The 16,454-nt window shown below is 42.3% G+C and overlaps 2 protein-coding genes across 2 annotated transcripts; one reads left to right on the top strand and one right to left on the bottom strand.

Moving 5' to 3' along the window:
- Nucleotides 1–1,277, bottom strand: LOC128861731 (probable deoxyhypusine synthase). Its single transcript, XM_054100095.1, has 2 exons — nucleotides 973–1,277; nucleotides 1–921 (listed from the first exon to the last, which is right to left on the bottom strand). Exons 1-2 carry the CDS (start codon nucleotides 1,162–1,164, stop codon nucleotides 22–24), a joined length of 1,092 nt encoding a protein of 363 aa, XP_053956070.1. The 5' UTR covers nucleotides 1,165–1,277; the 3' UTR covers nucleotides 1–21.
- A 1,256-nt stretch (nucleotides 1,278–2,533) lies between these two features.
- On the top strand, nucleotides 2,534–4,933 carry LOC128861732 (nedd8-conjugating enzyme UbcE2M). The gene is made up of 3 exons (XM_054100096.1): nucleotides 2,534–3,034; nucleotides 4,268–4,569; nucleotides 4,666–4,933. The coding sequence occupies exons 1-3, from the start codon at nucleotides 2,929–2,931 to the stop codon at nucleotides 4,804–4,806; spliced, it is 549 nt and encodes a 182-aa protein (XP_053956071.1). The 5' UTR covers nucleotides 2,534–2,928; the 3' UTR covers nucleotides 4,807–4,933.
- Nucleotides 4,934–16,454: the final 11,521 nt, after the last annotated feature.

The raw sequence follows: 16,454 nt of genomic DNA on the forward strand, positions 1-16,454 counted from the left end.
TCGAGTTTAGATCACCATTGTTTATTTCGCGGATTTATTAACTTTGCTAAAATACCTTTTAGCAAACGTCTCCCCAACAATTAAAGGCACTACTAAACTAGCTTCTGCATACACTTTCACTGGTGTGGCATCTTTTCGTATCTTGCCCCAAGATACAGCTTCATCTGGGCGAGCGCCACTGTCGCTACCATCAAATTCAGAAGCAGTGTTAATAAAAACTGAAAAGTCGGCCCCATTTCTCATCAGGTTGGCATTACATATATGATGCTTGATGACGCCCCCACCAATTATAATCATTCCAGATTTCTTTGCTTTTACGGCCATTGTATTTAAACGCCGCAAATCAGACAAAATATCCACCACTAATCCTGGATGGCGGAAGGAATGGAAATACATCATATCACCAAGACTGCCATCGGTGAGGGCCGGGCAAAATACTGGTACTTTATGTTTTGCTGTCCAATAGTATATTGAGCTCGGATTATTAATCCGTTCCCCCAGCCGTTGTATTATGCGCGAGGGAGACCAAATAATTCCTTTAGTTTTCTGTTCTTCGACCATTTCGTCTAGTAATGGCATTAACCAATCTTCAAATTTGCAATAGTTGTCATTCGGCACAAGCAAATTCCCTATCCGGTTTATACCACGATCGCGTAAATCTCGCCCTGGTAACTCGAATGAGCCCATGTATGTAGGTGCAAGACACTTAATAAAGTCCTCCTCAACTCCTCCTGCTGTCGTCACCACACAATCCACCATTTGATGTTCAACAAGGAATCGCAGCGTCTCACGAAGACCCGACGATATCAAGTTAGAGGTGAAACCGATAAAAATCGTACAACTGTGTTTCCGTCTTATGAATTCGTCTGTTTCGTGTAAATCCTCTTCATCTCGATTTAGTGGCTTCTCCCTGCAATCAAGCTTTAAAGATATTCGATTATGAGTCAAACCTCACCAAAGTACCATCTTTACCATTTTGTTTATTTCTTCTATTGCCAAACCAAGATTAGTAGCTTGGAAACCTGTATGTACGTACGACTGTAATAATTTGGAGTAATCAATTCCCTGATTCCAATCATATCCCTGGACAATTGGAGTACCTTCAGCAATATTTTCACTACGCTTAAGTACAGCTTCTTTTGCAATGTTAGGCTCTACAGACATTTCAAGAACGTATCAAATTCAATTTTTCTTGATTTTGATGGACGTTTAAGCCATATGTTCGAATTGAGAAATTAACACATGTTTACAAATAAACAGGGATACCGACATCTCAAGAGGTTGTTAAATTCTTTTGCGCTTACAAAGCTAGTAAACAGTGTTGCCAAAATATTTTGATATAAACTTCTAAAGTCTAGAAAGAGGCTAAATTTGTAATTCTACAGAAATTCGCCTTGGTCGGAAATCTAGAAGTCAATGTACCTTTTGGTATTATTTTCAGGTACTTTTCGTTTTCTGTTAGCCTGTACCTGAAGTCCCTTGCTCTAAGCACCTTGCGTTGTTGCTGTTATAGAAGCATAAACATTCCCCATACATATACGGGGAATGCTGCGGAAGTCATAGTCCTTGGCCGGATATAAATCCGTGTCGTTCCGGTCACGTAGAACCAACTGTCGTGGAAACGAAGCTCCTTGTAGCAAATATGCTCCTTGCCATTCAATTCTAAACCCCGGTAACCGAGACGTCCCGCAGAGAACTTAATTAATAAAGGCTTTGTAGTGAAGGCTCAATTTCCCGACTGTTCGATTATTTTCGATACGCGTTTAGGAATCGCTAGGTACGGCTTTAACAAACTGGCGTTTCAGTGTTCATAAAAGAGGTCTTGACAATATCCTTAGTCGGAAGTGGAAACAAGCGAGCTATCGTTCCCGCGATAGTTCGACGACCAATAACCGAAACGACCCAGATTTATATCCGACAAAAGACAGTCACTGTAACAGCACTCCCCGTATATGTTCACTTCAAACTTTTTTTAATTTTAATTTAATAAAACTTTAATTATATGTGAAAATATTCTATATTATTATTTACATATAGGACATTTTAGAGATGGTACTTAGATGTATATAGCAAGCCACATGCTACAAGACTGAAGCCGTACTTTAAATGTGAACAGGGAATGCATACCCTGGTGAGTCTTTAGCTAACTAATAGCTTTAACTAATAAAAAAAATCGCAAACACTTTCCTTTATTCCATTCAAAGTTATTTACTTCTCAAGGATTTCAACAATTATTTAAAGTTCGGCTAAATTACTTTGTGTGGTTTGTTCTGCTTATGTTTCGCTCGATTTATATTTAGAAACTTCTTTCTCTAATTAGGTTTTGGTTTTGTTTTTGCAGTTCATCCATTGATAGCCATAATAGAATTTTCGCCAAACTTTGTTAAATTCATTTGTATGTGTTTTGTATGTACTTTGCTAAAAATATGTAATAATTTGTAATGGAATGCTGTTACACCATTTATACTAACGACACGAATGCCCTTATTAAACAATTGAACAAAATTATCGAAAAGTGGCAGCACTATTGGGGCACTTTTTTGGCATTTTGGTTGAAAGTCAAAGGTTTGGAGAAACTCAGAAAAGAACAAATTCGTGAAGAATAATTGGAAAAATATTTCGAGTGTTGTAGCATTGTAAATTTGAGTAAAAGTATACTAAAATATATAATAGTTAATATTTGGTTCGAAATAGTAGTGGCAAATTACACTAATATATACGGATCAAAGAAGTCAACAACAACAAACTGTGCCAGCGCCCTGCATCCGACCCTTGACGATATCTTTGCAATAGTAACCAGCTAATAAATTCAAGAAGCGGTAGAAAAGGATTGGTAGCAGGAATTGTGGCAGTGAAATAACCAAGTACGACAACACTTAATATTTAAGAACAAAATACGGAAATAAGCGAAAGAGAAGCAAGAACGTTATGATCAAATTGTTCTCACTGAAACAACAAAAAAAGGATGGCGAACAGTTGGCCCGAACCGGACAGCAAAAGAAAGCATCAGCTGCGCAGCTACGTATACAAAAAGGTAAACTTCAATATGAGGGAATGACTAGGAACAAATATTTGGACTTGGAAGTAAAAAAACTTTTAGGTGTACATATCCATTGTACATTAATGAAAAAATCTGCAGCTCATAGTTTTAAATAGAGAGTTGAAATTGCAACAGAGCATATACATACGTAACCAGGTATATAATATAAAAACACGTTTGAAGAATTTCATAAATTTACTTAAATGCTTAATTACAATATGTGACCATCTTCCCGAATTGGGAAGTGATTTGAAATATTTGTGAGCATCTCATAGAAGCTACATTTTAGCATCTCCCAGTTAATCTTTGCATGGCTAATAAAACACATTAACTTTCGTAGGTTGTATTCTCAACGACAAATTCATTGCCAAGAGTTTTCTTTTGTCTGGTCCAGTGCCGTTCTCTTTGTCTTTTGCCATATTCTGATCTCTTGATAACACGTCGTTAAATGCAACCACGAACACGATATTTTCGATTATGCTGCTACAACAACGATTTTTTCGTTAAACTATTCATATCTACATTCGCACTATTAGATTAAACTTTCTTTGTATAAAATTGGTTCTATCTCCTCTCCAATATAAGTACATATCGTTGATGTGTTAAAGGTAGCTTCGACTAGAGAAGATCCACTTTCCGACATGAAGTCACGTTTCTTGAGAACCATGGCAGCTGTTTACAATTTACATATGTATATTCTTTTTTACCCCTCTGCTTCCTATGTAAAGCTTATACTTCCAGTTGCGATTCTTCATTACATTAGCTTCCTATGAATTTATGATCAAGCCTAAATATTTTCTCATACTGGAAGAAAAATCGAGTGCCATGAATTTGTCTAAACGGGCAAAACCGAAATTATATTTATTATAATTTGTCAGCATAGAGAAATCTTATTTAGTTTGCAATTTATCCCGCATCAAACCTGAGCACGTTTAGGGTGAACAAATTCCGAAATAACATTGTAATTTTTTTTCTCTAGTGGAGAAGTTTGGAGGGAAAGCGAAGGTCTCTAAACAATAAACTATCTCACCAAGGTACACAACTTACCCCAACTGCTATGGAAATATCTTCCGTCGTCTACATGACCATAGCCACTTTCGAAGCTGTATGAGGTACCTTTCAAAAAAATTGTTTGAGAGATCTTTCATTAAAGCGCGGCTATCCATTTTCACTTAATATGACATTTTTGTTAAATTTTTCTTGTTTTACTTTTATAATATATCTTAGATATCAACGAGCTAAACCTGCCGAAAACATGCGCCACTGAGTTTCCTGATCCAAATGACTTGCTCAACTTTAAGCTTACGATTTGTCCTGACGAAGGTTTTTATAAAAACGGACGTTTTGTGTTTAGTTTTCGCGTGGGGCCCAACTATCCACATGAACCACCAAAAGTTAAATGCGAAACACAAGTTTACCACCCAAACATCGATCTGGAGGGCAACGTCTGCTTAAATATACTGCGAGAAGACTGGAATCCAGTGTTGACCATCAGCTCCATTGTTTATGGATTACAATTTCTATTTTTGGTTCGTTAAATGCACTTAATACACTCTTAAAATATGTACATGCATATTTAGATTTAAAAAAATGTATTTTACAACACATTTTGAAATACTTTTCAGGAGCCTAATCCCGAAGATCCATTGAATAAGGAAGCAGCCGACCAATTGCAATCAAATCGCGCGCTATTCGAACGCAACGTTTTAAGAGCGATGCAGGGCCATACCGTGGGTGATACCCAGTTTGAGGCATGTCTCAAGTGATATCGAGAATCAACTCTTTAATTTTAGGATTATCGTCTGCCTTTTCGACTTAATGTTACGTTTTGGTGGGCGTTTTTATATTAATTTAATTTCCAACATTCATTAAAGAAGGAAAGCAGCAAATTTATTTGATTTCATTCATTTCAGTTAAGGTGTGGCTTCCACTAATCTAACACAATATATGTTGTTGTTGTATAAACATTCCCCATAAATGTTTAGGGAATACTGTCACGCCAACAGTCCTTTCTTTATTTTATTTAATTGGCGCTTACACCCCTTTTCGGGTGTTCGGCCGAGCTCCTCCTCCTATTTTTGGCGTGCGTCTTATTGTTGTTTCACAGAAGGAGGGACCTACAGTTTTAAGCTGATTCCGAATGGCAGATATTTTTTATGAGGAGCTTTTTCATGGCAGAAATACACTCGGAGGTTTGCCATTGTCTGCCGAGTGGCCACCGCTATTAGAATACTTGTTCTTCATTTTGGTGCTTCACGGAGATTCGGACCTACGTATTCTGAATTCCGATTCGTAGTCAATCATCAACGCATTCGGCTACGGCGGCCGCCATTCCCATGGCAGCCGGTTTTACGTTACCGGAATGACTCGGGTTCTTCCCGACCAAAGGCTGCCGCCTCAGTAAACTAGCCGTGTCTAGTGTACCGTACCCCACCCCCAGGCTATCGTCACAGGAGCAATCCTACGCAGAATGTCTGCTCCAAACACTTCTGTTGTTGTTGTTGTTGTTGTTGTTGTTGTAGCAGCATAAACATTCCCCATATTTACATACGGGGAATTCTGCTGGAGTGACAGTCCTTGGCCGGATATAAATTCGGGTCATTTCGGTAACGTAAAACCGACTGTCGTGAAATACTTCTCTTCAGGACTGGTATCGAACACAACCCTGGTCCAGAAGTATTCTATCGCTGCATTTACCCCAAACGGCTCTACACGAACTCCACCTCAGTTAGGTGCAATAAGTGCAACGGGTGGGGCCATCTTAGGTGCTGCTCAGGCCTTAAGACACATAGGGAGTGGTACACACGGTTTGTGTCCACGTGTTGCTCCCTCCACCAGGCAGATACTGCCTCAACTGTGATACCGTCCTCAGTGCCGGCACATCAAACTGCCACCATTAATCAAACCTTAACGGTTAGGAGCCCACCAGTGCAGCACGACTCCCTCTCTGACTCACAACCCTCCTGCTCCAAACCCAGTGCGGGGGCAAACCAGCAGCTCTTGGTCCCTGGTTCAGTCTGTCCTTGTCATCAGTGAAGTGCAATTTTTGCAATGGCTGGTACCACTTTCGGAGTTGCTCTGGCCTGCGCACCACCCGTGAGTGGACACGCGACTTCGTTGCCCCCTGCTGCAGAGCTCTGCACTCGTAACCGTCCCCCGTGGCACGGCCGCAACAACTACTGTGGAACGCACAGCAGGACCAACGCAGACAACCTCGCGCGTCCCTCATACCCCGTGTTACGACTATACTGCCTGATCACCAGGCATGGCTACAATGTGCACGGAAAGGATCGCGAGTGAGACAGCGTTGGAAGTCAAACGTTCAAAGCCCACCATACAGTGCAGTATCGTCTCATCGATGAAGGTATCGATTGCAGGGACAGCACCTTAGAATGTCAAGGTATAGCTATCCGGGCAGGCGATGCCGAGCTCGAAATTTTTAATGTATATATACCCCCCGTCACCTGCTGCCCGGCAGGATCGGAGGTGAAAGCCGATTTATAGTAGGTGACTTCAATGCGCATCACGATCTTTGGCATTCAAGCCTACCAAATGATCGTAGAGGACATCAACTTGCAGAGCAGATAGACGATTCTATATTCGGCACAGTAAACGACGATAGTGGGCAATTGCAGCAGCTCGCCTGACATTGCAATTGCTAGCGGATAATTGGATCAATTCGCGAAATTTACTGAGGACACCTTCGCCGCTCTCCCTATCCCCATCGGTGTGCGCGTAGACGAACCCGCATTCCGCAAGTTGCTCACAGCTGTTGCGGCTCGCTTCGTACCTGCTTGAAGGATCCGGCACATACGTCCCAATTTCCTAGCTGAAGCAGCTGTTCCGGCAAACGAGCGTGGCCATCTACGCCAGGTCGATCCCGGGGTTGCTCACATAAAGGATCTTAATTTGGAGGTCCGCCAACTGGTAATCCAACACAGGCGGACTAAATGGGAAGAACACTTGAAGTCCTGCAACTTCACCTCTGGTGTGAGTAAGCTCTGGTCCACCGTAAGATCCCTGTCGAACCCGACGAAGCTCAACGACAAGGTGGATATCACCTTTAACGGTTGTCCTTGGTCGGACCCAAAGAGATGCGCGAGCTATTTTAGCCGGCAATTCACACTGCATCATCCGGCAGACAGATCCAAGCCAGACAGCTGCACAAACTGACGAACAACAGTGCGCCATTTGCTTTCTCCAGCGACGAGGTTCAGGGGGACATCAACAAAATGAAATAATCTAAAGCCATTGGCCCTGACGGACTAAACATTCTGATCTTGAAAAAGCTGGGTCCATTGGGAGTAGAGTACCTCACAAGGGTTTTCAATATGTTCATGATCACTCTCATAATTCCTGACAAATGGAAATCAGGGAGAGTGGTCCTACTACTGAAACCTGGGAAACCCGCCAACCTGGCTTCCGAAGAGTGCACAGTACGACCACAGCACTAACCGTCATTAACACTCAGATAAACCTCGGGCTCAACTAAAACTGTCCCTGAGAGAGGATTGTCCTAGTAGGGTTGGTTCTAAAAAAGGCTTTCGACACTGTCAGCCACGCCACGCTACTAGATGATATTTTACAATCGACACTCCTGCCAGGGATGAAGAGGTGGACCGCGAACTACCTGAGTGGTCGTCATTCGTCGGTGCTATTTCGAGACAAAATCTCTAAACAGAGGAAAATAAACCAAGGAGTTCCGCAGTGTGGTATCCTTTTACCTTGCTTTTTAACTTCTATATCTCGATGCTCCCCCAGTCACCAGACGGAGTCTCCCTGGTCTCCTTCGCCGACGACTGCATGATAATGGCGTCGGGCAATGGCATTGATGGCCGGTGCGCCAAGATAAACGACTACCTCGCCTACCTTTCCCCGCCAACTGCAAATTCTTGGGAGTTACCTTCGACAGTTTGCGCTCCTTCTCAGAACATAGAACCACTATTGCCACTAAAGTCCAAAATCGCAACAAGGTAATCAAATCGCTTGACGGTAGCACTTGGGGCAAAGACAAAGAAATGTTGCTACCGACATTTAAGGCAATAGGCCGACTGGTTCTAAACTATGCTGCGCCCCGTATGGTCGCTTGGAACCAGTGATTCGCAGTGGACGAAGCTACAGACCTGCCATAAAGACAGCGACAGGATGTCCCATGATGTCTCCGATATAATGCCTACACGACAAGGCCAATATACTGCCTGTAAAGGAGCATAGTAAACTGCTCAGCAAGCAGTTCCTGTTAGGGTGTTATCGCTGGTCTCTCCCATGTAGACACCTGCTTGAGCCTGAACCACCTCCCACGCGTGTCAGGAGGCACTTCCTCAATTACGCGGATGAGATCCACGATAAAACAGACCGGCAATTTCTGGATCGGACAGGGTATAGATAGACAATTAACGACATTCATCGAGAGACTCTTACCACCTTCTTAAGCTCCCAACCCCCAAATGCCGCCATCGGAGTTCAACCACCACCCATTGCAGATGAAGAGCTCTAACTTCCTCGAGAGTCCCGCGTAACCTTGGCATCATTACGTTCTGGATACTGTAGCAGGTTAAACTCCTACCTATCCAGAATTGAACCCGACATATTAAACATATGTCCGGCATGTGAAGGCACCCCGCGCAACACTAATCCCCTTTTCACATGCCCCATCAAACCCATTCATTTAACACCCCTCTGGACCCAACTTATCGAAACAGCAAGTTTTCTAGGCCTACCATTAGGTGAGCTAGACGAAGACGAACGGTGATTTACACTACACTGACAGGGCAAAGTTACTGCTACAACAACAATAACGGCGGCCGCAAGTGGCAGTCCTTGGTCGAATATAAATCCTAGGAATCGTGGGAACTCATAATAATAAAAGGTAAATTATTATAGACTGTCAATTTGATCAAGTCTCCGAAAGAGTAGTATTAGATCTCAATATATGTAGAAAGAAGCGGTGTGTTTCTTAGAAATAAACAATCACTCATTTTTTTATTAAATCAATATCTTCACAGTTTTAGCACAATCTCGAAGTTTCCTGAGAACTTATGAAATATTCCAAATTTAAGAACTTTAATAAAGGGGCTTTGGATTAGAGGATGACGACCAACAGTGGCTAAATACGTTTTTATTAACCGCTTCAAGTCACTGATGGAATTCATCAGGTGTGTGATATTTGAATCCGCACGTGTAGCACAAAAGAGAAAGCCCAGATGTCTAAATATTTGCCCAGCGAGAGCAGGGCAGCTGAGAAGAAGATGATGAGATGGTTCCACCTCATTCTCCAGATAGCTTCTACAGAGAGTACTTGAAGCAAAACCAAGTCTAAGCGCATGGACACTTAACGGACAATGTCCGGTAAGGATACCTACCAAATTCGAGAACTGCGTCTTTGTTAGCCTTAGAAGTTCCCTCGAGCGCCCCGATCTACCCGTGGCTATGAGGATCTCGCGACTTTGCATGTTTGCGCACCAGCTCAGAGCTCGCCGAGTCGACGCAAGGCCCCGCTTTGTTCCCATATGAGCCTAATATTGATGCAATCGAGAGAGAAGCCGGGCATTCCTGGACTAATTTCGAATGCACATGCAACGAGCCTGAGGTCCTAATTCCCCGTTGGCTGTCGGAGTAGATATTAACGTATTTTACAGTAAACACAAGTTGTTGTTGTTGTAGCAGCATAAACATTCCCCATATTTACATACGGGTAATGCTGCTGGAGTGACAGTCCTTGGTCGGATATAAATCCGGGTCGTTTCGGTAACGTAGAACCGACTGTCGTTGAAACGTAAATACTAAAGTATTGATCCTTGACTGCATAGATAAGCTAAATGACCTAACTTGGCTAGAACGTTTACTGAAAGAACCCAGTAAAACCAATTATCGAAACAGTGTTACACAAAGAGGCTACTTTGAGGTTACAATAGGAAACAATTTCAAAAATAAATTAACCACTTTGAGAACAATTCGATATCCTGGCAGGAATTCTAACGATATAGATTGAGAAGTCAACTCATAGAAGATACTCTTGCCGCTTTTGGAGCATGCCCACACACGTTTCTGATCATGTGGTTCTAGAATACCACACCTTGTGAAGGAGGTAAAAGAATTACATTGGATTATCGAGAAAATAATTAGTTTCCGATATTAGGAATTAATTTTGCCGGGAGTTGTGCTCGGCATAACAGTGCTACTGTTATCAATAAGGCGACGATATTATTTTTTGTACTCAGTATTTTTAAAGAGTGGTCGTGCTATTGAAACTTGTGTAAATCCGCCAATCAAGAGGAATCGCCCGATATCTCTCCTTTCCAAAGTAGTGAAGACGCTTCAATCCCTTCTAATCCTTTAGTCTTTATAAATCATCTGACCCCAGCCACACAACAACAGGATTTCCATAGAACGCAAAGTATTCCCAATGCACCTAACGCCATAAATAAACCGTGGTCTTGATAAAACCATTCCTGTATCTAAGGTGTACAGTCTTAGTAGAGTTAAATCTTAAATTTGTCTAAGACTTTCCACGCGACTTATTGACATTGACCAATTTACTCACCCACAGGTACTGTAGAGGGTGTCTGCAAATTATATGTGTGGTCGACACTCGTCAGTGATATTTCGAGATCAAATCCCCAAACTTCTGTAAAACTTCTCAAGAAATCCAGCGCGCATTCCTAGGCACATCGCACATTCATAGGCATGTATTGTATGGACAGTAACCTTCAAATATGTGCAGGAACCTTCAAATACTCTGATTTGAGAGTAAGTTTCTAACCTTGCAGGTATATGCATATGTTTTGTGCACTTTTTATCAATTGAAGAACTACATACGTAAAGTACTATACTAATTAACTATTTACTTACTATCAGAGAACATAAAATAATTGTTTCAAAATTTTCTCCTAGTATTGAAATGCCCGACACAGAACATTTTTATAAGTTACTTAAGTAGTTTTCTGCAACTTACTGTATGCTCATGCGCGCACTTGTCGCACAGCAGCTGCGGTTGTCGAGCATTTAGTAACACATATTTACATACATATATTAATGCGTACGTATGTACGGAGCCGCGGCCACTCGACTTGACAAAAATTCAAGATTTACCAAATATTGGCAAATAGTTCTACGCGAAATATTCCAATATTGATTATTTCCGAATGGGCGAGAAAATTGGCTCGTTTTATGAATGAAAGTACTTTCTTCTTCTTCATAATTGGCGCTATAACCGCTTACGCGATTTTGGCCGAGTTTAGCAAAGCGCGCCAGTCGTTTCTTTCTCGTGCTAACCGGCGCCAGTTGGACACACCAAGTGAAGCCAAGTCCTTCTCCACCTGATCTTTCCAACGCAGAGGAGGCCGCCCCCTTCCTCTGCTACCACCAGCTGGTACCGCATCGAATACTTTCAAAGCCGAAGCGTTTGTATCCATTCGGACGACATGACCCAGCCAACGTAGCCGCTGGATCTTTATTCGCTGCGCTATGTCTATGTCGTCGTAAAGCTCATACAGCTCATCGTTCCATCGTCTGCGATATTCGCCATTGCCAACGTGCAAAGGTCCAAAAATCTTACGCAGAATCTTTTTCTCGAACACTCCAAGCGTCGCTTCATCGGATGTTGTCATCGTCCAAGCTTCTGCGCCATACGTTAGGACGGGCATGATGAGAGTCTTGTAGAGTGTTAGTTTTGTTCGTCGAGAGAGGACTTTACTGCTCAGTTGCCTACTTAGTCCAAAGTAGCACTTGTTGGCAAGAGAGATTCTACGTTGGATTTCAAGGCTGACATTGTTATTGGTGTTAATGCTGGTTCCTAAATAGACGAAGTCTTTTACAACCTCGAAATTATAACTGTCTACAGTGACGTGGCTGCCGATACGCGAGTGCGCCGACTGTTTGTTTGAAGACAGGAGGTACTTCGTTTTGTCCGCGTTCACCACCAAACCCATTCGCTTTGCCTCTTTGTCCAGTTTGGAGAAGGCAGAACTAACAGCGCGGCTGTTAAGGCCGATGATGTCAATATCATCGGCATACGCCAGCCATTGTACGCTCTTATAAAAAATTGTGCCTGAGCGATTAAGTTCTGCGGCTCGTACGATGCTCTCCAACATCAGGTTAAAGAAGTCACACGACAGCGAGTCACCCTGTCTGAAACCTCGTTTAGTATCAAACGGCTCGGAGAGGTCCTTCCCAATTCTGATGGCGCTGCTGGTGTTGAGCAACGTCATCTTACATAGCCGTATTAGTTTTGCGGGGATACCAAATTCAGACATCGCGGCATACAGGCAACTCCTTTCCGTACTGTCGAATGCAGCTTTGAAGTCGACGAAAAGATGGTGTGTGTCGATTCTCCTTTCATGGGTCTTTTCCAAGATTTGGCGTATTGAGAATATTTGGTCGATGGTAGACCTTCCAGGTTTGAAGCCACACTGATAAGGCCCAATCAGTTGGTTGACGGTGGGCTTCAGCCTTTCACACAATACGCTCGCTAGAACCTTATAGGCGATATTTAGAAGACTAATCCCGCGGTAATTGGCACAAATTGCAGGATCGCCCTTCTTATGGATTGGGCAGAGCACACTTAAATTCCAATCGGCAGGCATGCTTTCATCCGACCATATTTTGCATAGAAGCTGATGCATGCACCTTACCAGCTCCTCGCCGCCATGTTTGAATAGCTCAGCCGGCAGTCCGTCGGCGCCCGCGGCTTTGTTGTTCTTTAGCCGCGTTATCGCTATTCTCACCTCGTCATGATCGGGCAGCGGAACGACAATTCCGTCGTCAACGATTGGGGTATCGGGATCTTCACTTTCTCGGTGACATGCGCAGCTGTCACTGTTTAATAAGTTCGAGAAGTGTTAACTCCATAATTTAAGATTGCTCTGTACGTCAGTCACCAGTTCGCCGTCTTTGTTCTTACAGGAAAACGCCCGGTCTTAAAACCTTCTGTAAGCCGCCGAACTTTCTGGTAGAATTTTCGGGCGTTGTTCCTGTTGGCCAGCATCTCAAGCTCTTCGCACTCACGTATTTCGGCCTCTCGTTTCTTCTTTCGGATAATACGTCTCTCTTCCTTTTTCAGCTCTCTGTAGCGATCCCACATGGCTCGCGTTGCGCCCGATCGCAGCGTGGCTCTATAGGCGGCATCCTTTCTTTCTGCGGCAGCATGACATTCCTCGTCGTACCAATTGTTTTTTCGGGCTCGCCGGAATCCGATTTCTTCTTCGGCGGCGGTACGTAGAGAACGAGAAATGTTGCTCCATTGTTCGTGGATGCCGATTTGTTGGGCAGTACTCTCTGAGAGCAGGAGTGAGAGTCGAGTGGCGAATCTTCTGGCTGTCTGTTGTGATTGCAGCTTTTCGATGTCGAACATTCTTTGCGTAGGTAGATGCACGTTTTTTGCTGCACAGAGGCGTGAGCGCAGTTTGGCTGCAACAAGGTAGTGATCCGAGTCGATGTTGGGTCCTCGGATCGTACGTACATCTAATACACTAGAAGCGTGTCTTCCATCTATCACAACATGATCGATCTGGTTTCGTGTTTTTCGATCAGGAGACAGCCAGGTGGCTTGGTGAATCTTCTTATGCTGGAATCTGGTGCTGCAGACTACCATGTTTCGGGCCCCGGCGAAGTCGATGAGCCTCTGTCCGTTACCGGATGTTTCGTTGTGCAGGCTGAATTTTCCGACTGTGGGACCAAAAATTCCCTCCTTGCCCACCCTGGCGTTGAAGTCGCCAAGCACGATTTTTATGTCGTGGCGGGGGCAGCGCTCATAGGAGCGTTCTAGGCGCTCATAGAAAGAATCTTTGGTAGCATCGTCCTTCTCTTCCGTCGGGGCGTGGGCGCAAATTAGCGATATGTTAAAAAAACGGGCTTTGATGCGGATTGTTGCGAGACGCTCGTCCACCGGAGTGAACGACAGTACTTGGCGACGAAGTCTCTCTCCCACAACAAAACCGACACCGAATTTGCGCTCCTTTACATGGCAGCTGTAGTAGACGTCGCAAGGTCCTATGGTTTTCTTACCTTGCCCCGTCCATCGCATCTCTTGGATGGCAGTGATGTCAGCCTTTACTTTCACGAGGACATCAACCAGCCGGGCAGAGGCACCTTCCCCATTAAGGGACCGGACATTCCAGGTGCATGCCCTCAAATCATATTCCTTGAAAGTACTTTACACGTAGAAATATGAGCTCGAATTTATCAGAATTCGTTTTAGAGGTATGGTTCCTTCGGCAAAGTTTCTTATTTTGATATTGATATACATATATTTACATACATACATACAGTTAGTAACAGAAGTAAGTATACACCGGACACGTTTTCAATTTTTCCCCAATCGATTCCTTCAAACAACCTAAGTTATAACAAATTTGTGTTTTATTTACTTGGATGAAATACAAAAATCATATTTAATCCAAATAATGACTAAATTTTAAAAAGCAGCAAAATTATACTCGTAGCTGTTTATATTCAACTTTATAAAAATTCATGTCTCAAAAGTAAGTATACAGTTCATCATATTATTAATTTGTGAAATCAAAAATATAATTAAAATCAAATCCTAGTATTTGGTAGGATAACCATTAGACTTTACAATCGCTTTAAGTCGTAATGGCATTGATGTCGCCAAGTTTTCAGTTACAGCTGGTGGTATTTTATTCCATTCCTCTTGAAGGACGTTTTTCAGTTGTTCCTTATTTCTAATCGGATGTTTACGTATTTGTCGCTTTAAATGTTCCCATAAGTGTTCGATTGGATTGGTATCCGGGGACTGTGGCGGTGTTTTCAGCTGTTTTCCCACATTGTATAATAGCCACTCTCGTACAATGTTGGATGTGTGCTTGGGGTCATTATCCTGCTGGAAGATAAACGTTCCTCCAAGGCCTAATTTCGTAGCACTTTCTTTTAAATTATTTTTCAGAATATTTAAATAACTATATCGGTCCATAATATTTTCGATAAATACCAAGCTTCCAACCCTTTTCGCAGCCATACATCCTCAAACCATCACAGAGCCCCCTCCATGCTTCACAGTGCCGGTCATACTGTTTGGATCCAATTCCACGTTAACTTTTCTCCAAACTTTTATACGGCCATCAGATCCACAGATACTGAACTTACACTCATCAGAAAATATGACTTGGTTCCAAAACGTTTAGTCATATTTTTCATGATCTTTTGCGAATGAAATCCGTTTACTCCGATTGACACCACTCACGAAGGGCTTTTTCCTAACATTGCGCCCATGATAACTAGCACTATGCGAAACCCGGCGAATAGTTTGGGTGCTAAATTGTTTTCCAGGCTCATTTTTAACTTCAGATTTCAATTTCGGGAAACTTATTTTGGGGTTTGTTCTGAATTTCCGTACGACTAAGCTTTTTTCTCTGGGGCTTAAGAGCGATGGACGCCCACAACGCTCTTTATTAGTGGTGCTTCCCGCACTTTTATATTTATTCACAATATTTTGAACTGTAGCAAAACTTCTATCTATCAAACGACCGATTTCTTGCAATGATTTATGTTCCTTGTGATATTTTATAATCAGTTTTTTTAAATCATCAGAAAGCTCTTTTCCTCTTGGTGCCATTACTAAAAATGTCGCAAAAATTAATACAAAACGACTTCTCTAAATTTTTATACTCACTTTGGTTATTTCCTTTTAATAGTTTTAACTTTTGTAATCAATGCGTAAAAATAAATGTTATGCTAACTGAACAATCGTTTGCTGTATACTAACTTTGGTGACATAAATTTCGCTGGCAGCCAAGACAAAGCAAAGCGTGGAAACGGTACCGAAAATTACAGCTAAATTAAGGCGCATATGAAAGCTTATCCCAGTACACAATTACCATGTGTAAAATATTTTGATTACATATTAAGGAAAGCGTTAGCGTCAAACAATTCCATAAATCAGGCTCCTGTATACTTATTTATGTTACTAACTGTATGTATATAAACAGATGTGCATGCACACAAAGTAAGCAGTGTTAAGTTGAGCGTGGGAACGTGTAAACAAGAAGAAGGATTAAGAATTGGAATTATGATAAGTAAAGCAAGCAAGTTGTACTGCCATTAGTTGTGACTTTTACTTAGCAATTCAGTGATCGAACTCAGAGGAAATATAGAGTTTGGAGAAAAACGTAACAACATCGTTGTGAAGAGGACCCTGTAATCAAGGCGAGTTCATATAAGGTGAGTTCGCTAGAGCAGCGCAAAGATTCTCATGTACTTAGTTTTTCTACTGTTTTGTTGGCCAATTTTCAATGAAAATTCATTCTTTGCAAATAAGGTAACTGCAAAGAAGCATGGTGCTTTGACTTTTCCAACCAGAATTCGCAATAAAAAAAAACCACAACGCATTATTGTAGAGACATCACCTTATGTGAATTCGCCTTTCTTGCTATGCTAAAAAGAAACCTTTCCAATCAGC

Source organism: Anastrepha ludens, chromosome 4 (genome assembly GCF_028408465.1).
Source record: "Anastrepha ludens isolate Willacy chromosome 4, idAnaLude1.1, whole genome shotgun sequence".
NCBI classification, from domain to species: domain Eukaryota; kingdom Metazoa; phylum Arthropoda; class Insecta; order Diptera; family Tephritidae; genus Anastrepha; species Anastrepha ludens.

Coding starts and splice junctions, on each gene's coding strand:
- LOC128861732 (XM_054100096.1), top strand. CDS start 2,929: ATGATCAAATTGTTCTCACTGAAACAACAAAAAAAGGATGGCGAACAG. Junction 3,035..4,267: donor GCAGCTACGTATACAAAAAG/GTAAACTTCAAT, acceptor AATATATCTTAG/ATATCAACGAGCTAAACCTG. Junction 4,570..4,665: donor GATTACAATTTCTATTTTTG/GTTCGTTAAATG, acceptor AATACTTTTCAG/GAGCCTAATCCCGAAGATCC.
- LOC128861731 (XM_054100095.1), bottom strand. CDS start 1,164: ATGTCTGTAGAGCCTAACATTGCAAAAGAAGCTGTACTTAAGCGTAGT. Junction 922..972: donor TAGAAGAAATAAACAAAATG/GTAAAGATGGTA, acceptor ATATCTTTAAAG/CTTGATTGCAGGGAGAAGCC.